General features: G+C 39.8%; 1 protein-coding gene across 1 annotated transcript in view; it reads left to right on the forward strand.

Moving 5' to 3' along the window:
* The window catches only part of si:ch211-250c4.3 (uncharacterized protein LOC100535981 homolog), a 29,882-nt gene extending 5,239 nt beyond the window's left edge, over positions 1 to 24,643 (forward strand). The window contains exons 2-8 of the mRNA XM_057342933.1: positions 2,831 to 3,609; positions 9,981 to 10,145; positions 13,828 to 13,996; positions 14,562 to 14,680; positions 20,856 to 20,977; positions 22,448 to 22,551; positions 23,199 to 24,643. Coding sequence (XP_057198916.1) covers positions 2,831 to 3,609; positions 9,981 to 10,145; positions 13,828 to 13,996; positions 14,562 to 14,680; positions 20,856 to 20,977; positions 22,448 to 22,541 — 1,448 coding nt within the window. The 3' untranslated portion in view covers positions 22,542 to 22,551; positions 23,199 to 24,643. The remainder of the gene's footprint in view (positions 1 to 2,830; positions 3,610 to 9,980; positions 10,146 to 13,827; positions 13,997 to 14,561; positions 14,681 to 20,855; positions 20,978 to 22,447; positions 22,552 to 23,198) is intronic.
* The last annotated feature ends 1,495 nt before the right edge of the window (positions 24,644 to 26,138 follow it).

The raw sequence follows: 26,138 nt of genomic DNA on the forward strand, positions 1-26,138 counted from the left end.
AAAATATGGTAAAAAAAAATACGTAAAATTACAGTAAAAGACTGCAAATTTACAATTTTTTAAACTTAATTTGAATTAAAACTTAATTGTACAAACTGTTATTTAACCATTTATATCTGGTGACCCTAGCTGCTGGAAAATTTCATTTTTTACAGGATTTTTTACAGTTTATCTTTGAACATATGGTAAAAAAAACGTAAAATTACAGAAAAGAACACAAATTTACAAGAAAAACTGAAAAACGGTTATTTTACGGTTTATTTCTGGCACCCCGCTGCCAGAAAATTTTTGTAATTTTAAATAATAAAACGTTTTGTAAATGCTGGGATTTGATGGTTGTACATAACTGTCTACACTTGGGAAAGATCTGAGGCGATTTGTTCATGAAGATCTAAGCTCGTAATAAGATCTGGAATGTTAAATGTGGAGCTAAAAAGAAAACGAGATGTAAAATTGATCAATTAGTCAGCAAAATAGAGGTAGGCTTACCAATTCCACACAGTTAAGTGACAGGTATAAAGGTTCATCCTCCCAATTGTAAAAGGAGTGAGGTGTGTAGGTACTAGCACATTCTTTTCTCAAGTAAAGCATTGTGTGTTGGAAACATCAGCGTGATTGCTCAAACACAAACACCTCACCCTGTATGTACAAACAGAGGAGCAGTCTGACATTGTGTCCTATTCAGGGTGCCACATCACAATCACAGTCAATCTGAACATGTTTGATGTTTAATACTCAACAGGTGGAGCTGGATTTAAGAACAACAATATTTCACTGTGGAAAGAAAACCCCTAGTGACTGACAGAAGTTGTGGTCCTGGCATGGCATAAGGCAACATATAGATGGTCTCTGTCAAAATAACATATTTGATGAAATGATTCTTTGCGGTAGAGCCAGGTGTTGTGTACACATGGGTTGTTTATGATAGCAGAGCCTGTGAGAATGGACAGGCACAAAAACACAGTCACTGTTTTGAATGGAAGAAACCTGGGCCAGCAGCACAGTTTGTATGACCCTACATCATTGAAATGCTATCACTGTTTTCACAGTCGCTATCCAATCTGAAAAAAACAAAGCTATCATAATAGATTCTTTCTCACAGAATATGGGTGGGCTTCAGATGGTTGCTTATTGTTCAAAGCGATACAAAAAGCAACTTGTTTTGACCTATGAGAGAGCTGGAAACACGTGAACTTGTTATTATTTTTATAATTTTCAAGGACTCGATACCTCGGTATGTGATATCTAATTTTACATTGTATCAGTGCGACAGTTCTGGAAAACTAAAACCTAAAAGTGTTCAGAAAACTTTAAATATTTTATCAGTAAAGCATTTCCTTCCTAACACATTCAGAATGCCACAATACTTCCTGTGAATCATCTGTCATAATTACTCCCACCCAGATTCTCTTCACACGTCTTCCTGCCATCAAGTTAATGTTTAACATTGTTAATCACTAGACCACCATCATAAAGAAAAAGGAGATCTGATAAAAGATGCCAACGGATGGACCATAATTACGCCCATAGTACTCCGCTTTAAAGACAACATTAAATGGGGCCACGAACACACTATTCCTACCTGTGTTGATGTACTTCCTGTTGAAACAGGAAGTAGGGGCAGAACACATTATAAAGCCCTACTTCGCAGCTCCTATATAGCTAATAAAAAGTCACATGAAATCAAAACTTTTTCATTGGAATTTTGCAGTGTTATAATTAATGATTAACTACTGTTTTTTTTCTTTGTCATCTATAAAATTTCCAACAGTTTAATCAATCAGAGTTATTATAATTTGGTTTTCTTTTTATACTAGTTTTATTATTATTATTATTATGAATTTCATTTTAAGCAACTTTGTTATGTGCATTTGTCATTTTATTATTTATTTGCTTATTTGTTATATTGCTATATACAGTAAGTTACATTATTTCATTTCAGTTTTAGTTGATTTTTTCATTTTATTAATTTTTAATTTAACAATTTTGGTGTCTCAAACATTTTTCCGTTTACTTATTTTCCATTAGGGCAACATTTTTATTTTTCATTTTCTTTAAGATTTTCAAATTATATTTAGACCAAAATGTTATTTGATTTTAACACAATTGTTTTAATAGTAAACTTATTTTAATAAATTATAACAATCCTGCAATCAATTCCATAAGAACGAAATCAGGTCATGGCCTATTTATTTTTCTCACTCCAGAGCCGTTATAGCCGTTTCACTCAGATGCACATCACAATATGGAAAACACCATCACAACTTTTGTTGTAATACTGTGTGTGAATATAATAGATGCAAGCAGACTTGAAACAGATATGACTGACAGTTGTATAAGAATTCCAATACTAAGCAAGAAGATGTATGGCATGTGACTGAGTCCTATAATGGCATTGAGTGAATATACAGATCAAAGTTCAGAGTAGGACAGAACTATATTACTGTGCTATGAGCTCTTTGTGGATGACTGATACTGAAGAATGCTTTATAGCCTGAGATAAGCTTTCTTCTGTCAGCACAGAGAAGCATGTCTGCATATAAGCGCTTTTAATATAATTTAAATAATGAGAGCTTTACTATGGTAAAATGTGTTTTCACCCTCATCTCTATTACATAAGTGAGCATTCTTCACATACCAATGCTTTTAACGTAAAGATTATAAGACTGCATGAATTACATGATATGCACAACAGCCGTGGATATTTTGCTGATTTTTCAACATTTATAGTTTTTCTCATTTTAACAGATGTAAAAAAATATATTTGGCAAATCATAACATTAAAGTCCAACATCATTCAGAAGTTGTTTTCTTTTCATTTGTTTTCCAGGTAAAGGAGACATGGTTTTAGAGAATGAGGTCGTACTGACAAAGATGAAGTTCCTCAACAACTTCCCTGAGAAAATCCGAAATGTGGAGGATTCCATATCGGCCATCTCCATTTCAATGTCTGAGCAAGATAATACAGAGTCTCTTCAGGTTGATGAGGTGATCTCTGTCCACAGTGCTGCTCCTGAGCCAACCATACCTGAATCAAAAACAGACTACCTTTCCACAATTTTTACAGATTCTGATCTCCCAAGATTGTACAAATTTGAATCTGAGGACTCTGGGGTAGAGATGACTAGCGGAGCAACATCTCCATCCACCCCTACAGGTTCAGAGCAAAGCTTTGTCGTCCACAGTAGAGAGTCTTCATGTGACTATGGTAATCTAAACTCTCCTGTACCCACCAACAGTGCTCTTGAAGAGACATTGGACTCTTTGGAAACTGCACAAACTTCTTGTAAATGTGCTGAACAAGATACTTTTACCGTTCTTGAAGACATAACCGAGGATGTGAATGTTGATTTAATGGACATCACAGCAAATTCAAAGAGGACTGAGGACAGAACCTTGAGGAACACCAGGGAAAACTGCAAGGATGACATAGAGATCACAGAAGCAGAAGAGGAAATAACAGAGACTGCTATGGTTGAAGACACAAAGGGAACTGTAGAAGATTATGATGGAAATGCAGGACGTGAATTTCAACATCAGCCTTTGAGGAAAAGTACAACTAGTGACAGTCTGGATGAGTACATGGAGGAATGCTGCAGGCTAAGTGAGGTCAGAACAGTTTACACATCTTTTATTGTTATTTACCTGATGTCATGTTGTTACATCTGCTTTCATGATCAAATATGGTCAGCCTCATTGCAAACACTTAAATGTACTCAAACAGGAAGTTCATACTCATGGTCAGGGGTATTGAATTCTTTTACTGCAATAAGATGGCATTTATAGGCCACAATATTTTGTGTTTTTTAAAACACAAACAAAAACAATTATGTATATTTTTAGTATTTAAAACATATTTTTAAATATTTTTTACTAGAAAACAAGAAAAAAATGTTAAAAAAAGTTTTTAATGATTTGAACAAATTATAAGAATGGGTGTATTTCAAAAAACAATAAGAATGAGTGTCTCTGTAAGCCTCTGTGAAATGAAGATGTTTGTCATACCACCAATCACGTTCACAATGACTGTTTATGACTGTTAATCACAAGATAATCAAGAAATGAAAAACATAAGAAAACAGCTTCTGGAATTTGCAAACATTGTAATGTTCAGAATTTTGCTTATCATTTGTCTTAATTGTGTCCAGACATTCGAAGTATTTGAAACTTCGGCAAACTCAAGCACAGGCTGTGAATTTAAGGTGTTTGAGATACACCCCAGAACGCTGTCACGGTGAAATGTGTACAGTTTAGGGGTACCTTTATATCCTCTCTCATTGACCATAATGACGGCTTTTCTCAGATTGACATCGTGGGCTGATCACTGAATGTGCGAGCATACTATGACCAAAAAGGAAAACAGGACAAAGCCTTTCGCCGAGCAAAATTTCTCTCGGCAAAAATAAAAAGTGTTGTCCTCTTGACAATGTAGTGCACACAGTTTATGGGTGTTGTTTCTAATAACACACAGAACTGTATGTTTGGTCAATGTTACAGTACAGAGAGCATCTACTGTATGGTGTGCTACACACCTCGGTTCTTTTAAAGCAGCCGGCACATCACACAGCACCTGTTCATTTGTGTTGAGAGACTGCGCAGATGGCTGTGATGATTACAGCTGGTACAGCCAATGCCCCTCTCATCTGGGCCATGTGCTTCAGTCGGCCATGCCTACCTGGATGCATCAAACAGGTGTCAAATAGCTCCAATTACTCACATATTTACCCAAATAATGCCTCTTTGATAGCGGCTGGGTTTTCTAGTTGCCATTTTTTGGACGAATGATCTACCTTATGGGGGTTGCGATGACAGGCAGTCAGGGCTGTAAACTCGGCCTTCATCATTACCTGTCACCACAGCTAATAAGCTGATTCCCTGGCCTGTTAAATGGAGCTCTGTGGCCTGAGGAAGAGGATATTGAAAAGCGAGCGTAAGTTTTTTTTCCCATCCGCTTCAAACATGGCCACTTCAAAGGGCCCTCTTTCCTTCTCGGTTCTAATCTGATTTGTTTCCAGCTTATGAGGGTTGGGAGGACACAGAGCTACAGTGAAGAGTAATGTACGGCAGGTGTACGCCAGTAGACTGATTGATGCGCAGGCACAGATGGAATCTGCAGACTTCTGCGCATTCGCTGCAACGATTTTATGGGGAAATATGTTAAATTATGCCGAATGGATTAATATGTGTATAGACAACATTTAAAACAGATTCCTGTGATTTAAAGAATTTTTGAGTTTGATGGACACATGCATGAAGCAGAGGGAAATATAGCGTCAGCGTGGAATAAAGAGAATTTAATTGCCCAAAAAACTGCCCCCCCCATTCCACCGCCATGAAGTCTTCAGCTGGGTTGAATTCCTCAGCTGTAGTACATAAACATCCACAAAGCGAACATTTCCAATGCGCTGAGGCTTTAATCTCATGATGGATGAGGCATGGAGATCAGCGCTGCGTGAGCCTGACCCAACCTCAAACTTCTGGCCGACGCCCTGAAATGTGACATAATAGCTCCTGACATGTTTTTCAGATACACAGAAAAACACAAGATATTCACACATCTTCTCAGCTTAGCATGATGCCCTTGGATAAACACGCACTTGTTTTGTGACACATAATATCGACCAACAATATTTGTCCTTTGCTTCAGAATGTAGGTTTATAATATCCATTATGATGAATGAAAATGTAGTTTCGCTTTTAATGAAAATGGAACAACACAAGCTCCCCTTTGTGAAGAAAAAAGTAAGCGTGAACTTGGACTTTCGATCCAGTGTGATCTCACAGGAATTTATTTTATGAAGTGTCTAATTCGTATGAATTGGTACAATGTGAATCTTATAAAAACGTACAACTATTGTAAAAAAAGCAATACCTAAGCCCACCTAGTCCCACCCTTAAACCTAACCATCACTGGAGTGAAAATCGTACAAGAACGTATGAATAAGATCGTACGTATGTTATATTCAACTATATAAAATTAAATAATGATCTTTATTGCCATAGCTTTTTAAGATACTTAATATATATTGTGAAATGGCTGTAAAATGTTGACTTTAGTTCCATGATGTCATTTTATGAAATAAATCTGTAATAACACATTATTCAGACAATATTCATCAAATTGTCTTCTTTATCTGAAGGCCTGACGAATTCTTCAATGATTTCGGTCAGAGTTATGCTTATAAAAATCATACACCCTATATCTTTGCATATCCCTCTCACCTGGTTCCTCATTCCTTTCCAATGATGTCATGTTTAGAAAAGTATTGCTTTAAAACAGACTCGCTAACACATTTCCAATAAAACGGATTATTTTCACAGACGCCCCTTGAATGGGTTTATAATGTCTTTCCTCATATTTGGTAATGCAGGGCTTATGTAATTAGAAAAATATTTTTCATGCAATCCAAGCCAAAGGCATATGCACGATTGTTTTCTCTAGTTTGCTTTGAACTTCGGTGTGTGGTTAAAAAAGCACATTCTCACATCAGAGAGAGAACTACACTCCATCCACACGACACACTGTCATTTAAACCGACTGTCATAGTAAAGTATACCAACAGCTTCAAACATAACATTTGAGCTATTTGAGAATATTGTACATGTATCTTGATGAGGACATTGAGATTATGTTGCTCAGTTTATATAGTTCACATCATGACCTCTGTGTTTCAAAAGACGTAATTAAACATCCAATCAAACAAGATACCCCACCAAACCCCCTTATTTCTAAACCTGAGCAGAATTGCATGTAAGCGCAGCAGATTCTTCTCTGTGTGGGGGATGTGAGGAGGAAAGGAGCGGGGCTTTACTAAACCTTTCTTCCCTTCTCCTGGGTCACTTGGGATCCTGAGGTGATAACATCGGTCATGTTTCTACATTTATAAATAAAGGCTTAGAATAGTATGCACTGTATGCAAATGTGACCATTACAGAGAACTTGTTTTACGTGGCCTGTTGTGCGTCACCTTTTATTATTCATTCTTTCATTGACACAAAGACTGAAAGAGCATTTTTGAAAGGCCAGATTCTTTAAAGACCCAAACTAACTTTCACTAGTTTTGAGAACAGCAAACTGCTTTTAATTAATATTTACTAGTATTAATATTTGTATTCAGTGAAATCTCATTATTATTAGATTGAGCTATGAAAATATTTTATAAAGTTCAGATCTTGAAACTTTGTACCAAGTCTAAAATGTTTATTTTGTGAAGCTGTTATTACAAGATGGGACTGACTATACTGGACTTAAGGCAAATACAGCTTTTTGGTGAGCGTTGCACAGCATTGTCTCACTTTATGTTAAGCTGCAAAAAACATCTCCAAATATAGCCCAAATATAATAATTAAAAATAAATGATGGCACTTAAACTAAATTCTGACACAAACACTTGACATTATTACAGTTTTTCTCGATTGCTAACACACAATTCATGAAACAACTCACCATTTTCTGACAACCATAAACACATTCTCAGAACAATACACCATCTTGTACAAACCCCACACACAAACAGCCTCAATTTGCAAAGGTTTAACCATGTTCTCATTCAGAAAACACAAACACACAATATAATTAACTGAAGTGTCAAGTTGTAAACTCAAATAGCACACATTTGTCCATCAGTAAACATTCAGTTGCAAAACTGATGACACACCAACCAGAAGCTCAGGATAATATCAATAGGAGCACAGGTAAGTGTGCATCCTAGAATCATCTACTGCGCTTTATACTACTTACAGTAAACATTATAGACAGTATAATCACAGTACACACTTTATATGAGAGAAATTTCACTATTCTGTATCCAGTAAACTGTAGCATGTGTACACCCTCAAATTTTTGATTATCAAGTTTACAAATGTGCATAGCCTTTTTTACCTGTTCCGTATTTTTGCAGAAAATAGTACACTTTTGCGAAATTGGGCCAAAGGTGCAGAGGATGCCATATTTTTTACAATGCCTCCTATTGACAAATCGCCTCACTGTTTTGTTTCCTTTATCTTCTCTGTAAGTCGCTTTGGATAAAAGCATCTGCTAAATGCCTGAATGTAAATGTTATTTGTGCAGATGTGTACTGAATTGTGTTGCATGACCAGTTTAAATTGTTCTTTGGTTTTTGAACTTTTCTTGTCTTGTAAGATCATCTTCATCTACTTTCCAATAGTGTAATGTTTTATTTTTTCCTAAAGCTCATTCTTGTACTTTGCTCTATGTGCACTCTTTTATGTTGTATATTCTAATAAACACTAAGCTGTCAAATTATTCTTAAGTCCCACAAAGAGATTTTAATAACAGTGTTTTGAATTGATCTCACCAGTGTCTAAGACTATGTTGCATTGTGGGTGTTTTTGAGGGCTTGTGTGTCATATCTGGGGGAAAAGTTTGGTTTTTCAGCAAGTTTGATTGGTTTAGAGAAGAGAGCTTCATTTTGACCTGAAAATAGGATGTTTGGGGAATTGGGTGAGATGTTATGGATTTGTGTTCACTGTTTTGAGAATACGAGGCATAATTTCAAGAAATGTGTTTAAGCAATCGAGAAAAACTGTAATGGCACACAGGGAGAAATGTAATAAAAATGTGTCACATTTCCTTAAAAGCATTGCTACTTTTTAGAGTTTTGCCAGAAAACCATGAGAAAAGTTCATGGGCAAGGCAGCAAAATTATGACTGGCTGAGGATCTCACACTCCTTCAAAGGAAGTGATGATGTCAAGTCCTAGTATTTCAGCTCTTTGTCATGTTCTCTATTGTTTGGCTTCTGTTTCCGTTAACGTTGGGCTTTGGGACTGGACGCAAACGGCACGGAAAAGCTTTCTGGGGAAAAACGCCTGAGACCTGAACTCACATCCTGCTTTTGTTGGGACGCCTTTTTGGAATGTTGATGATTGCATAAATATTTGTTCAAAATTTCCTTTTTGTTGTCAAATTTGTTGCAGAACGTGAGCATGTGCATCTTTACAGGCGGTGATGGAAAAATGAGTCAACAAACAAACAATAGGACCTAACGCTTTTCCCACCAATAATTTACACCGTAAAAGCTGACCAATGGCACAGCAGCATTATTACCTTTAGTTTGCCTTAAATTTCATTTAAACCTGCGGGTTTGACTTAAATTCTACACCATATTAAGTCACAAAACAAAAATGCAAATGAATGACATTTACAGTTCTTTGCTAACAGATTTCACATCTTCCACTAAAGCTTAAAGATGCCCTTTAATTTCATTAGAATGTAAAAATGAAACATGGTGGTCTTTTTGACAATTGGACCCCACTTTATGTCTCGGACGCCCAGTACAGAGATCCCATAACAGAGCCGCAGTCTCGGTGTAAAATTGTGAATGATGTACTTTCTCTCATATCTTAAAATGTACCTTTTTTCCAGAGAACCGGTGCAAACTGTGTTTGGCAATCATTTTAGTGCTTAACCATCTTATTTGTTTTAAAGCCCATTAAGAATTCCTCTGGGATAAAGAAATACCTGGGTGCTTCCATCATCAGTTTGAGTCTCTTTGCTGGTTCACCTAAACACATAAAGTCAGGCTGTTGGAATCATTAGCACTTTAAATGAGACACTTGCCTTCAAACAATAGGACGTAGTTCACACTGCTCTTATTTACTTGTTAAACAAAAGTTGGTTAACCCCCTATGGTGAGCATAGAACATGCTTGGTAAAACCTTTATTTAGCACCTACCCTATTGTTCAAAGAAGGGTGGGGTGTTTTTTTTCCAAGAGTACAGTGCTAGGGACCAGTGTGAATGTGTTTATAACTTGCATTATTGTTTTCTATAATTAAAATGTAGACAACAAATATAAGGCAATGTAACAGCTGAACACGAACGGCATGCTTTGTTATGGAGCTTAAAGTGAAAATGCACACAGAACTATGTAAAGGGTAAACAGACCAACTATGGGGTTTATCAGTCATTATACAAAATGATAAAAATCTTGAAATCTTTGTGTTGTTTTGACAACAGGTAAACCAGGCAAATCAATCCAATCCACTAGGGTCCGGACTGGGGTACCTGGAGCACATCTGCCAGCTCATAGAGAAGATCGGGCAGCTACAGGAACACAACCTCAGACTACAGAGACAGATCTGTGGCCTGCAAAAGGAAGGCAGAGTGATCAAGACTAAAGAGGTACGATCAATCATCTGCTAGTTTTACATTGCAGAACATGTGTCTTTTTAAACACAACCCACGTGACCACACCATACAGTACTTCTCACCCTGAAGAAGCCTGCTGTCGTTGTGGGCCTGAGAAATGACAAGCACTGATTTGCTGTGGGTTAAACTTCATATCGATGCCTTGAGCAAAGGATTATTGTCTCATAGTGTCTTTCTGTAAATCCAGCTGATTTTGATGGGTTACTTGGGCGGCTGATGGGGATAGATAAAAGAGTATTTAATAAACAGAGCTGCCGAGTTCAGACCCTTGTCACCCTTCCACCCATACACAGATGGTTTCAAAGGACCTGATGTCCCCTCACATGGATTTCTTTTGTTTTTATTTATCTATCTCATGTTGACATACCCAGGACAAAAGTATTTTCCTTTTTGTTTAATGATGAAATTTTCTCAGGCGTAAAATATGTTTTGTTTTATAAAAGGACGGTGGGAAAGTCACACTAGTTTTGATACTCCCCAGACTAAAACAAATATAGCAGATTTGATAAACAAAAATGGTAAACTGAAAGTCTTAAAGATCCTAACAGAGTTATCCACTAAAATATGCCCAAATATAAATCAGTAAACTTCAAGCCAGGGAAAAACCTAACATTTCTGTTTTTTAAAGGTACAGTGTGTAATTTTTGGAGGATCTATTGACAGAAATACAATATAATAAACATAATTATGTGTTCAGAGGTGTATAAAGACCTTACATAATGAAGCCTTATATTATTATTATTTTAGAATGAGCTATTTCTATTTACATACACTGTGGGTCCCCTTACATGGAATTCACCATGTTGTTTCTACAGTAGCCCTAAACGTCCATTATCTCCTTCAGCAAAGAAGTGAAAATGTGACGACATCTTAGTTCTGTGTCAGCCACCGTAGTGTTTCAAAAGGACAGGGGGAGGAATGGGGTGAGCCGTTAGTTGCAATTTACAACCTCACCATTAGAGGCCGCTAAAATCTCCACATTGCTTCTTTAAGTTATGCATGTTTCTCCAGAATGTTTTTTCTTTGTTTTTTATTGGGATTTGCATAACATTCTTTTATTAGAAACATAACACCGAAATGTTTACACCATTCAGTCCTCTCCTCTCTCTGCTTACCGCCTGTAGGCTTGTGTCAGTATATTGTGTAGACTTTCTTCCCGACCTCTGAATTCTGAATGCGAGCAGTTGGGTTCATGGTTTTTCAGACAGTCGGCTCTAAACTGGCTCTGTCAGGAACTCAGGATGAGCCCTGGGGCCGGAAAAGCCTTCCACCGTCACAGTGAGTGAGCTCAGTGGGGGCCTGCGCTTCAAAGTCATCAAAGAATCCAAGAGAAAAAGAGAAGCATTTGTAGAAACTCAGAGAACAGACACTTCTATAAGAACGACTGTAAATGTGTTTCTATGAAATATTCAGTTTTCCTTCTGAAAAACAGTAGAAAGACAAATAAGAAAAATATTTTTCTGTTCTTTTGTTCTCATGGGTTGTACACGACAGCAACCTGTGCAGTCTGATTCACACACGAACGAACAATTCTTAAGGACTTTTAAATGAATCTATTCAAGAATCTGTACGGCAATGATCAACTCATGAGATACATATCTTTTATCGCTTTATTCATGCAGTGAAACGGACAGAGCTTTTATTAATAAAAAAATGAACAGACTTTATAGGTGAAAAACTATAATAGGTGTGTGAACCACATTGACTCTGTCTCTTGGTTGTGTGTTTTGGAGACAGAGCAACAGGCAGCAACGTGTTGTTATACACATCAAAAAGCAGGGGAACCCCGCTGAAACACATCCCAGTCTCCACCATAATAGACCAAACTGTCTCACTGGTCACCCCCCTCTAAACCTTAAAAGCACACTTTCATCTGTACACATTAAAAAGCATTCAGCACTCATATAATACGTATCACCATTGTAGTGTCTACGATTGTTCTTGTTATTCCAACAACCTGATCTCTCATCAACCATGATGGATATTACAATACAGCAGTTCTGTTGCTTTTGTTTATGGTACATTTAACATTAATTAATTCCACTGCTTTAATTGTAAATAGCTTTTTAAGCATTTAAGTATCTTTTGCAGGGCAAGTTAAAATAATATCCAGATTTAGTCTTTCAACACAAAGCCTGTATTCAGCATGATCACACTGTCATCCATCTATAGGGCATTGCATGTAATTTTCAACAACATCAGCAACACTTTAAAAACTATTCCGTAAATAAAACAGAAATTTTCTGTAAACTGGAAAAACAGAAATATACCGTAAAATACGTTTTTTCCTGTAAAACTATAGGATATAAGGATATATATAAAATAGTTTTCCCCATTTTTCTTGTAAATTTGTTGTCTTTTTCTGTAAATTTATCGTTTTTGAACATATTTCAAAAATAAACTGTAAAAAAGAAATCTTGTTAAAAAAACGACATTTTCTGTAGCTGATGCGCCAGAAATAAACAGTAAAATAACGTTTTTCTTGTAATTTTGCAGTCTTTTTCTGCAATTTTACATTTTTTTGCTGTATTTCAAAATACATCAAAATTCAGAATTTATTTTAACAGTGAATCTTTAGGATGGATATACCTTCAGCGGAATCAGTGACCCAACGTTCAAATAAACAGAGGACAGTAAAGCCCAAGTGTCAACAACGGTCAATCAAATCCTCAGCAAAAACATCTTCACCTCATCAATCTAACAGTGTTTACAATGCAAATACAGATGTAAATCCACCTCTTAAGAGGATAATCTTGAATAAACAGAGATTTAGGAAACACCTTATCAGTCTGGCATTAACATTGTAAGAAAAACTGCCCTCTGAATTTCACAGGCTGACTGATCTTTGAAAAATGAGCACCAGGTCTTATCTAGTATTTGTAATACACACTCTCCAAAATGCCAATTCATATTTACACTGTAAATCCATTGGCAGGCCAGTCTAAAGAATCAAGAATAATTGGTGGAAATGACACAAGCGGTTTTGAGCGTGAGCAGATTCAGGTGATGATGTAAAATACATTAGGAGCTGCCTAAAATAGTGACACAGATCCAGATTTTTCCCATAGGAAAAGCGATTTGTGGTCGTTCTGCTGTGTTTTCGTGCTTTAATGGTTGAGAGTGAAATACTCTAGATCACATTTAGATGACTTATGAACTATGACATACAATAATCAGAACATCAGATAACAAGGGATTGGGAATTTACTCGCTTTAGGGGTTTAATAAAAACATTTACAAATCAGCAGCCCTTCACAAAATATTAACACAAGCACTTCAATTCGATTAAAATAGGTTTGCTTTCCCTTTGTCATCAATGCACTTGTTTGAGGGATTTGAACTCGCACAAATCTGAAACAGATGTCTATTCAACAGGCCAACTATGTGATTTCAGAGGTCTTGCCCTGACCCATGGGCGTGAACATCAACACATGTAGACTTCATAAACTAACATAACTATTTTAGCCATCTCTGTCCCAATAGGTCTCACTGTACTTTTTTAAAGGACTGTGTTTTGAAGACTAAGACAAAACAGTCTTTCGCACTATTACAATTTATCCATGCACACATATATAAAAACATACCAAAACAATGAATAACAAAACAAATTCAGAGCGCTTGGTTTATTCTCAACTCTGTTCCGTGTCTGTTTCAGGACTTTTTTCTGCAGCACTGTAGCTGTGGTGCAGCCAGTCTGGCTTTCCAGGAACTAAAGAGACACTTTCGCAGTGACCACCACAGCCTGACGGCATCAAGCAGCACTCTGTCCGACCTCAGCACAATCCCTGAGGTCACGCGCATCCCCCTCAGGGCGGCGACGAGAGGTCAGTGTGCAAACACACCTGGAGCTGAGATGTATCCGTGTATACTGCTGAACCTAAAGAAAAACTATACATGAGCTATTTAACTACCGCATTAGTTTGATGACGGAATGAATTATGATTCCGTAATCTAACAAAAAAGAATTAGTCAAAATGACAGTCGTCACACCCCACATAACCTCTTGAGTCACATAGAAACTTGTGCTATCCACCCGTGCTGCACTAAAGATGTATTTCTCTTGGTTTGTTTTCCTCCCATCTCACATTCCTTCAGCCGGGCAGGCGACAAAACATTAGTCTGTGGGGAAATGGGAAATGAATACTTCAGCAATAGGTGGAATTTCTGGTATTCCACATAATAAGAAAAAACATATCTCAGGGAGTTAGGAATTCGTGGGGAGCAGGAAACTGGAGTTAATGTATTAGCTAATGTTTCATAAATCACACCACACCCATCAGTGTGTGAAGGGTCAGAGATCACAGATACAGCTCACCACATCATAATAGTTCTTTCCTCTTGTAGCGAGAAATATGCATTTATGATCAGTGCAACTTTTCCCCTGCACAGACACTGAGATGGGCTGCCAGCCCCTCTGGAGGCGGGGCTTGAACAGGAGGAGCTACACAGAGGGAGAGGCCAAGTACTTGAGTGACAGCGCTGAGGTTCTCTCTGCACCTCACAGACGGGTGAGTCACTCGAGATATAAACAAACTTTACCTCTCTGACTCACTTTGACTATTACACATGATTCAATACTCAGGGGATGTGGAATTACGGCAAATGTTTGGACAAGCCCATCTATCTTACACATCTGTTATCTCAGAAAAAAAACTCAGTTCATTGTAATAGAGGAATCTGGGTTCATAGATCACATGTCATATTTGATGCAAAAGAAAATTAAGATGTCTGAGATATTACGGTTAGTTCAGATGTCCATACACACTGAAGAGAACACTGAAAAGGTTCATGATGCCTAAATGGTTCCATAATGACATTTAACATCGAAGGTTCTTCAGATTATAAAAAGCTAAGAAACAGATGGAATCTTTGACTGAATGGTTCTTTGTGGAACCAAAAATGGTTATTTTTACGGCACTGCTGCACCTTTTAAGCACCTTTATTTTTAAGAGTGTATGGAAAAGATGGGTTGTGAAATTGAGGACTAAATTAATGAAACTCAGTTAAGTTAGACATTAATTTTGTCAACCCCATGTCGCTGCAAACTCGCAAGCTGTTATAGTTTCATGAAACACCAAAGAACAATTTTTCATAGACTAAACTGTGAAAAAGAAAAAAGAAATATTCTTGCAGCTGGGGCACCAGAAATATACGTAAGTTTTTACAGCATTTCAAAAATTCGTCTCGGGTTACTTGGCTGTAACCCTGTTCCCTTAAAAAGCGGGAACGAGATGCTGCGTTTCAAACGCTATGGGAGAACAGTCTTTGTTCGACCGGTTGTGAAGCACGTGTGCCAAACATGTCAAAAATTGGCTTAAATAACCTCGGTGGGTGATGTGATTAATTACACACACCTAAGGTCTATAAATACGCGTGAAAACGGACATATCCTCAGGTTCAAACTTTGTCTGAAAGGATGTCCGAGCACGCCCACAGTGCGGCATTGATGCGCAGCATCTCGTTCCCGCTTTTTAAGGGACCAGGGTTACAGCCAAGTAACCCGAGACGTTCCCTATGAAAAGCTACTCTCGATGCTGCGTTTTCAAAACGCTATGGGAACGAGAATACCAACACCGCCGCACTGCAAGTGTCTGGACCCCCAAGGTTGTGTGGTGTTTGCGCACAAGCACTAAAGAGGCCTCAAACACGACTCTGGGATGTTGACTCCAGGACACGTGAGCCCGGAGTAGCATGGACATCCAGGCTATAGAATCTGACAAATGTATGCGGAGAGGACCAGACCGCCGCATCACACACTTAGTGTAGGGGGGCACCTCTTGCTAAAGCCATAGAGGATGCAACCCCCTGGTTGAATGAGCCCTAACTCCTAGATGTGAAGATTGACCACTCGCCTCGTAGGCCAGGGCAATAGCATCCCTCACCCAATGTGACATAGTTTGTCTAGTGGCATATGAAAAGCTGCTCTGACTTACGCCTCTGGCTGGTGCGGTGGACGTAGTTCTGAAGAGCACGTACTGGACTCATTAAGTGAAGCCTTTCCTGCTCTGATGTCGTGATCGGCGGAAGGCAGAAGGCCTCAAGAACCACCGGATGCACGGTGGAGAATGGAACCTTCGGGAGATAATTAAAAAATGATACAAAATGGCTTTGACCATCCCAGGAGCAAATTCCAAGCAGGATGGCGAGACTGACAGGGCCTGCAGATCTCCAATTCTCTTCAGAGAAGTAATAGCTATTAAAAAGACCATCTTTAGGGTCAGAAACCTGACTGGTGCTGACTCTATTGGTTCGAATGGGGTGTAAACCAGACCCTCGAGCGCTATGGCTAAGTCCCATGAAGGGACTGTCATTCTAGTGGGCCGCTTAGCTCCACGAATGCAGCGGGCGATTAACGGGTGTTTTCCCACAGAAACCCCACCAATCAGAGCATGGCAAGCCAAAATGGCAGCCACATGAACTCTGAGAGTACGGGGCTTGTCCCTGGGGTCAGAAACTGCAACACTGAAACAATCTGGCAGTGAACTGGGTCTGTATGGTGCGTCCTACACCACCTTTCGAAAACACGTCATCTGAGGGCATAAATTCTTTTAGTGGAGGGAGCCCTAGCACTTAAAATGGTCTCCACTACATCGGCTGGAAGGCCAGCCTCTCTTCGTTGGTCCCCTTCAGGGGCCAGGCATGGAGGTTCCAGAGCTCGGGACGGGGATGAAACACTGTCCCCTGTGCCTGAGACAAAAGATCTCTCCTGACTGAAATCGCCCAAGGCGAGCCGTCGAGGAGGGCTACTAGTTCCGAGAACCACACTCTTGTCGGCCAACGGGTAGCTATCAATAATAGGTGAGACCCCTGTTGACAGACCTTCGCCAGGACTCCCAGGAGCAGAGCTATCGGAGGATATGCGTAAAGACGCAGTCTGGGCCATGTCTGGGCCATCGCGTCCAGACCCAGAGGAGCTGGATGAGTCAGAGAGAAGTAGAGGGGACATTGTGCTGTCTCCTGTGAAGCAAAGAGGTCCACGTTAAATCTTTCCCAGATTTGATTGACCACTTCTGGGTGGAGTTTCCATTCCCCATTCGTCACAGCTTGTCTGGACAGAAAGTCTGCTCTCACATTCATATCCCCCGGAATGTAAATTGCCCTGAGGGACAAGAACTTGCCCTCTGCCCAAAGCAGAACCTGCTGTGCCAATTTGTTCAGGTGGCGCGACCGCAGTCCGCCCTGGTTATTTATGTAAGCGACTACCGCCGTGTTGTCCACCCTCACTAGGACATGGTAACCTCTTACCTGCTGGAGGAAGTATTTCAGGGCCAGAAATACAGCCATCATTTCGAGGCAATTGATGTGCCATGCGAGAAGAAGACCTCTCACAGGTCCCTTGGGCTGGACGGCCATCTAAGACCGCACCCCAACCCATGAGGAAAGCGTCTGTCATAAGCATCTTGCGACGACACCATGGACTGAGAGTGGGACCTAAAGACAGAAACCGAGGTCTGAACCACATAGTAAGGGTACAAAGCCCCTGGCGCGTAACCCTTATTTGCCTCTGGGGATTGGCCCTTGGATGAAATCCCCTAGCTTTGAGGCACAACTGAAACGGTCTCATATGCAGGAGGCCCAATGGTATCACTGTAGATGCAGCCACCATGAGACCTAGACCTCTTTGAAAGTAATGAATTGTAACTTTATGGCCTAGCCTGATGTTCCTCAGGGTGTTGAACAGATTCGACACGTGCTGGGGACAACTGTGCCCGCCTCGTGATCGAGTCCCATACAACTCTACATATGTTGTCTTCTGCGCAGGAGAGAGAACTCTTTTCTTGGCATTGAGCCTCAATCCTAGCCTTTCGAGATGAGCTAGGACAACATCCCGATGCGAAGCGCTAGCTCCCGTGACAGGGCCAAAATCAGCCAGTCGTCTATGTAGTTTAAAATGCGGATGCACTGGAGTCGCAGAGGAGCCAGAGCTGCATCCATGCATTTTATGTACGTTGGGGGTGACAAGGCTAGGCCGAATAGAAGAACCCAATACTGGTAAGCTTCATCCCGAAAGCGAACCTCAGAATTTTCCTGTGTTGTGGCAAGATCTCTATGTGAAAATACGCGTCCTTGAGATCGATTGTGACGAACCAATCGCCCACTCGAATCTGAGATATGATCGTTTTGATCGTCAACATTTTGAACTTGTATGTTCTCAGGTAGCAGTTCAACCCACGAAGATCTAAAATCGGACGCGACCCCCAATCTTTTTTGGGAACCAGAAAATACAGACTGTAATAGCCTGCCTCTTTGTCTGATGGGAACACGTTCTATGGCCCCTTTGTCCAGCAGAGCTTGCAATTCCTGTGTCAACAAATGCGCTCGTTCAGGTTTCACGGAAGTGGAAACTACGCCGTTGAAACACGGAGGATGATATGCGAACTGAATCCTGTAGCCTGTGCCTACAGTTATTACTACCCAAGGGGAGATATCTGGCAGTAGTATCCACGCTGCCAATTTTTCTGAAAGGGGTGTTCATTTTGACACTTTGTCTTGTCGGGGGGGGCGTTAGATGTCCGGCATCCTGAATCGTGGCAGGAGATAACCGGATACGTAACAATTTGTTGTGGACTGCTGGCCCCAGAAACACCATTGGCGGCGGAGATAGCACAGGGGTCCCCTGAGGGTGCCAGGAAGGAGCCTCTTATCACTCTTGAAATTTTAATCGCCCCTTCCCGGGAGGGCACACCCCCACGGTCCTGGGCGTACAAACATCAGGACCTCTTCATGAGGAGATGATGTTCCTCAGATCTGGCCTCCCAGAGGCGGCCTGAAAAGCATTGCGACCCGCTCCCCTATCTCTACGAGGGGGAGCACAATTCGCCACGCTCTCCTTCTGGACCTCACGCCTGAGGCAGACCGGACCAGAACGAGTCTGGGTGGGGCCATGTCGGGATTGGGTGGCCGGCAATCCTGACGCCTGAGCACGGTGGGGAAGAAACCTTACGAACGCCTCCTCATGGCGCTTGGCCTCCCGGAATCTACTGACAACGGTATTAACAGCATCGCCAAATAGACTGGAAGGCGAAACGGTGGCATCAAGGAGAAATGCCTGGTCTCTGTCCTTGATGTCCGTGAGGTTGAGCCACAGATGCCTCTCTGTGGAGACCAAATTGATCGGCCATTGATCAGCCGATAGCACAGGCCCTCTGCTTGGTGGCACGGAGGGATACATCTGTAGCCTGGCGAAGTTCTGAGAACGCCTCTTCGTCAATAGACCCACCTGTGCTCAGGTCATTGAGCAGGTGAGACTGATACTCTTGCACAAGCGCCATGGTGTGCAGAGCAGCAGCAGCCTGATCTGCTGCCTGGAAAGCCTTCCCCACCAATGAAGATAATGCTCTGCAAGGCTTGGTGGGGAGTACAGGCTTCTTCAGGGATGATGATGTTCCAAGGGAGAGATAGCCTGCCAACGTCTCCTCCACGGGGGGATCATCATATAGCCCTGTGTCTTTACTCCATGAACGAGTTAACTCATCATGGATGTCACCAAAGAAGGGGAGAGAGCGTTGCTGATGTCCCTCCCCTGGGCCACCTGACAGAAATCTGTCATTGAGTCTCGAGCGCTTGGTGATCTCTTGCTATATCGCGGTGCGATCCCCAGGAGGCTAACGAGGGAGAGGCGGTTCGGTCTCATTTAAAAAACGCGAGCCGAGCGCGAAGAACTTGGATATCAAAACCCTTGCAATGTTCGCATTCTCCCACGAGCCCGAGACCAGCGTGTTCAGCCCCCAAGCACTCGAAACAAAACTCATGTGGGTCATCGTCGGAGATAAGCCTCTTAGGTAAGCCTCGGAGATAGGCGGAGTCATATATACTTATGACTCCGCCATAAGTATATATATATATATATATATATTTTAAACAGCTATGCTAAAGAGAAGACTTCTTCCCACAACAAATTGCACACACACACACACACACTCACACAAAAAGCGATCCTTGAAGACAAAAGAACCTGAGGATATGTTCGTTTTCACGCGTATTTATAGACCTCAGGTGTGTGTAATTAATTACGTCACCCACCGTGGTTATTTAAGCCAATTTTTGGCGTGTTTGGCACACGTGCTTCACAACCGGTCGAACAAAGAATGTTCCCATAGCGTTTTGAAACGCAGCATCGAGAGTAGCTTTTGATAGGGAACTGTAAAATAAAACAGTAAAATTACGTAAAATTAGTCAGAGCTGATAGCATCATGGGCAGTGCTCTGACACGTGGTGTGGTTGCGCATCGGGCGACCCGGGTTCGAATACCGTGTCGTGGTCCTTTCCCGAACCCACTCCCTTCGCTCTATAACACTTTGCTTCCTGTCCTCTCTCTCACTAAAACTGTGTAAATAAAGGCAAAAGCGACACAAATAAATCTTTTAAAAAAAGTTTTTTGTACAGTATACTGTAAAACTCAGAAAATGACTAAGAATACTTTAAATGAACTATAACATGATATATGATTTGTGACATATTCCAGTGCTTTCGTCATACTGTACAATACCTTTTGTAAGGACTGAAATTTTGTTTGTGACGGCCAGTTTGTTTATCACACATAAGAACCAATAGCTTTTTGACATCAACATGATTCTAAACACAAACGTGAACAAGATTTCAGAGTTTGCAACCTATGTATTGTACTTTCATTTCAGCAGACTATGGTACATGTATCTTTATTCTGTATTTGTTTGTCCACAGTTAAGTGAGAACTATACTTGGGGCCGAGTTAAAGAACTGGTAAAGAAAACCAAACTGAGGAACCAGAGCAGATTGGGATTGTCTTCGGTATCCTTGAAGAGATCGTGTCCACAACTTTACCGGTAAATTTCGGTTCATTAGAATTCAAAACAACAGATTTGATTTCAAGCAGAATATTTGATTATTATTTCTAATACTTAGTCCAAATATGTCACAGATGGTTAGAACAGACAGTAATTCCCACAGCTGCACGCCTCTCTTGTTCCCATGGGAGTGCTACGGCAACTTCTGGGAAACCATATCACAAACAAGTAGTACTAATGGGACCGGTCCTTTGATGTTATGACTCACTATGTTTCCACGTGATGGAGATAAAGGTTTCATCACATGTGCATGCTTAAGCTGTAAACAGAGTGGCTTCCTAATCTCGTGTGTACACTGCCTCCTCTTAAATATCTTGGCACTGGACTCATGTGGTAGTCGGTGACTAGCACCAACGCTGGATGAATGAGCCGAGCACTGAACGCTGGATCACATTCAGTCACAAAGCTTCCACTATGATGGGATTTTATGGATGACAACAATGATACTCACAGTTCAATCGCTGTGCAGTTTTTTGAGTTTGTGTCAAAGCAGGATTCAGTGGTGTAGGACACAAGTTAGACAGTGTGAAAAAAGATAAACAGATAAAAAATTATTGAAATCGAAAAACAAATCTTGTGTTGATGTATTTTCTATCAAACAAAGACGGGGTGCTAGTAGGTTATATTGGGGGAGGGGCTATCTCATTCTGCAGCATTTGACTGGACAAAAAACTGGATTCACCCATGAGTGCAAGATGAGTCATCATTACGTTTTGGCAAATTTTGCACATTTTGAGTACTGTATATCTGCAAAAAGTAGTACTCTTGTACAGACTCTGCCTCGAATTTAAGAGGCACTCTTTATAAAGTGCTGAAAACCAATTCGACTTTAAGGTTCGAGGAATCTAGTGGGAGTCACACAACCTGTGGACAAAATAAACAGGTTTCCTTTCCCCCTCAACCTATTCCACAAGTGCGGTGTGATTCTGCGCACGCTAGCTGGCACGGAGGCAGAATTAATAGTTATGGGGCTGCAGTGTTAGGCCGGAGGTATGCTTGTGGGAGTAGAAGAATTCCCCATGTATTTCACTCATTAGATGAGATATGGAAGCTATGCTGAACGTGCTCTCCTCCCAAGAACAGATACATTCTGAGGGAATGATCCATATGGACCAGAAGTTCATACAATAAGACGATTGTGAAACAGTGGGAGGCGCATGTCAAATTGTGTTTCAATACTCGTATGTAGCGTAAGTGTAATGTTAATAAAAAATGAGGTCGGACATTCCTCCACAGTTCAAGCTGAATTATTGGGGCATTTGCATTAACTTTAGTTCTACCTAAAAAAAAAAGTAATACTTTATAAATCACTTATTTAATACTTTTACGTCGTTCTGCAATATTTATCACAATATGAAAAGCACGCCTAAAATCTACATCCAGATTTCAGAACAAATGAGCTGAAAGGTATTCTAATAAGACGTCTAATGTTTTCGGTGTATTTCACAGGCCAGATATGATGTCATCAGAGCGGCCCAGGATAAACAGGAACTCAATGATCGCTCTGGGACATCAGAAGGTGGACTATCTGTGGCCCCAGTAGCATTTATCAGGTAGGCTAAGAATATAAATTTGTTAATTATAATTTGCAGAGACAGAAATATAGACATGGGGTTGAAAACGAACTATAAATCTTACATTTAAACAACAATGCTAGCATTGCCAAGGTCTTGGGCACATACAACAAGATGTAATACCTTGGCTGCGCTGTAAATAATTGTACATAAGCGGTAGGCAAATGCATAACGTAAAAGTAAAATATAGCTGCAAGCAGCACATCCATGACAAATGTGGTCATTACATATGATTCAAATACATCCTAAGTTTGTATGATTTGCGAACTGAATTAAAAAAGCCAAAGTCAAATTGAAGCAGTTTTGAGGCACTAGAAGGTTAAAACTGGACACTGCAAGATTCTTCACAATCATCGTGCCAAATTACATCATGTTGTATCATTTAGTTCAACGGGCTGCCATAGACTCCCATGGCAGAAGAGACAATAAACCCTTTGGTGCCAGGCACCTACTGATGTCCAGTGTTCAGAGACGGTTTCTGTGCATCGTCTGTCTCAGGCGCAGTGTTGTTACAACACTGTTTAGACAGTAGAGATGTATCTCTCTGCTGTGTTATTTCAGTACAGCTGATATCATCCACACATTGAATGAGCAACATGTTAACTCGTCTTTTGTTTTCTCATCAGACATTGAGCAGATGGTCTGCCATGGAGCTACATTTTCATGAAAGGACAAAGCGAGGGCTTTTGCAGTCCAGCTTGGAAATACAAACTGAAAGAGAAACGGATGCAACAAAGATGACAAAAGGAAACTGGATTTGAGTCTTGATAATAGAAATGTTGGTTTTGCTTGTACATGATACTAGAGGGGATGTTTATACAGTATGTCGAGTGACGTGTTAAGTTGATCTGTTGATGGAGCTCAAATGTGTAATATGACTTGAAACGTGCATTCTGAGAATATGAATTCAGAATTATAGTATATTCTGATGATAATAATAACAATAATGTATAGTCTAATGTACATTTCTTTCCAGAACAATTTACCATACGCTCTAATTGTAAAATATTTGTAAAGAACAAAAATTACAAATGTTGAATATGCATACTGTTGCTGTATATCTATATCTATCATGCAGGTATTTCCTAAGGAGGAATGTGTAACTTTTATACCACTATTGTAAGAGTTGACTTGTGTATGTATGTACAGTATATACATATGTAACAAATATGTAAATCCACAAGATATGATACAGATGAGAGTGGAAGAGGAAAACTTCCACGCCTGAATTCCTACGTCCACATACGTACGCATGGCTCGACTGACGTGCCTTATGATAACACATTAATGACTTATGGCAGCTCATCTGCCAGATGTTATATAATGTTTGTGACCTTTCACCTCTCTCAAAGCTGAGGAATGTGTATGAACCTGTAAAATGATCCTTAAATATGAAATTTGGGAGGCTTTCTACAGTACATGCCTGCCATACGTTACTGCTGTTCTGATTAAAAGAGTGCAGCGATCGGACCAAACAAAAAGTTGCCTAAAGGTTTAGTGTAAACAAATCTGCTATGGCTGTTTTATATCAAAAGAACTATGAACTATAAAAGCCTGTAACTTTTAAACTTGAAACTTTCCGACATCAATTTAAAAATGAATATCAGAATCCTAAATTCAACATGTAACCACTCACCCAACGTTTAGACCAGTATTGCAACTTTTTTCTTTGTTCACAGCTGAGTGAGGTACTACAATTCTGATTTGATCTACTTATCAGGCTGTTTTGCAGACCACCTGCAGAAATCTTTCACGCGAAACATGCATTGATTTTCCAGTTAAATATAATAAACTTTGCCATCATGATAGTGTTTGACCTTAACACAATGTATGCTTGACGTTCTGTTTCATGTAGCAGTAACTGTTCTGTGTCTATTGAGTAAAATGTGTGTAAAATGGATGAGTGCTGCTGATGAATGGCAGATTTTCTTTGTCTGGTTAAGGACAGAAGACAAAAGGCTTGTACTTATGTTGTGCATTGCAGCGTACCAAATCGACAGAATAATTCAATATGCATATTGCATTGTTATTCAAAGTTATTTTTTAATAAATAAAACATGATATTTTTTAAATGGCATCAACTGGTGTGAGTTCATTTAGTGATGTGTTGATAAAATACATGAGAGTTCATATTTTGTTTTTATATAGTCACTAAAAAGAGATTTCATGTCATTAAGAGTTGGCAGTAAATACTCTAAGCATTGCTCTTCATATCTCAGGTTTTTCTTTTTCAAGTATTAAATGTCATCCACAGTGTCATATAAATGTGTTATGTGCTGCGTCCCAAACCGCATACTGTCATACTACATAGTAGGCAAAAAGCAGTAGGCGAAAGAGTAGTAGGCCTATGTCCCAAACCTCAGTATTCATAAAACAGTAGGCGAGAAATTTACGCCTGGTGCACTATTTCTCGCGAGATTTGGACGTGTGTATACTACTGTGGCGTCCGAAACTGCGAAAATAATGTGAAAACAAAACAATATAGTATGTCCCAAACCTCAGTATTCATAAAAGAGTAGGTGAAAAACTCCTGGATGGCTTACTGGTTACGCCTACATTCTGAAGCACCCAGCGACAGATACTTGGGATACTACTATATCCCATGAGCCCACGGGGCAGGATAAGTTCAAACAGGAGCATAGCGGAGAACTGCGAGGCAGGTGTTTTCAAAAGTGCGTATTACTAGCCAACAACGCTTCTCTTGGCGTTGCAGTCGCATTTGTTAAAGTGCTGTAGCGTAAGGTTAACCTGTACGATGCTACATAGTTTAGTACATTTTTGATTTTGCTGTGAAAATGCAGTGTTTTAATATGTATAGCATAAAGGGGAGCTCCACGCACACATGCGTCTTCGAAGTAGACTTAACGTGACAAATATTTAAACCATACGCATGTTACAGACGCTTTTTAATGTCTGTGTAACATGTGACCTGTCATTTCTCGAGAAGTATTGCAAATGAGCACATCACAACATGAAATACACTATCACAGTAATGGAGCTTATGTCTGTTAATATGTGGTACAAAGCATTGCTCACTGCTTGCATAGATACATATAAGTAATGTAACTAAACATAATGTATATATTTTATTTGTCCATTAGTACTGATGATGAATTCAGGAACATTTGAGTTGAATAAACAGCGAGTTAACACATGTGCAACTACCTCCACATTTAAATGCAGTATTGAGCACAAATCACAGAGGTCACTAGAATCTTGTTTTGACTGTTACAGGGACAGATGAGCACACTCGTTAAAATCACGAAGGTGGCGACGGTGGTCAGCTGCGAGATGGCAGTAGGGTGTGGGGTTCAACAATAATTTGTTACAACAATAAATTGAAATAAAGCTTTGATTTATGTAATGTTTACTTGTATATGTATTAATAATGATTAAATTTATTTATTTTCTTACATCAAATGTACGTATTTTTTATTCATGTTTATTCTATAGTTTTCTGTAAATAAAACATATTACATTACTTCATGCATTATGTCATTGCTTCACTGAAAACGTATGCATTCACATTTTTGTAGTCTGTATTAATGCATAGATGGCATATGGCA

Source organism: Triplophysa rosa, linkage group LG9, assembly GCF_024868665.1.
Source record: "Triplophysa rosa linkage group LG9, Trosa_1v2, whole genome shotgun sequence".
Taxonomy (NCBI): domain Eukaryota; kingdom Metazoa; phylum Chordata; class Actinopteri; order Cypriniformes; family Nemacheilidae; genus Triplophysa; species Triplophysa rosa.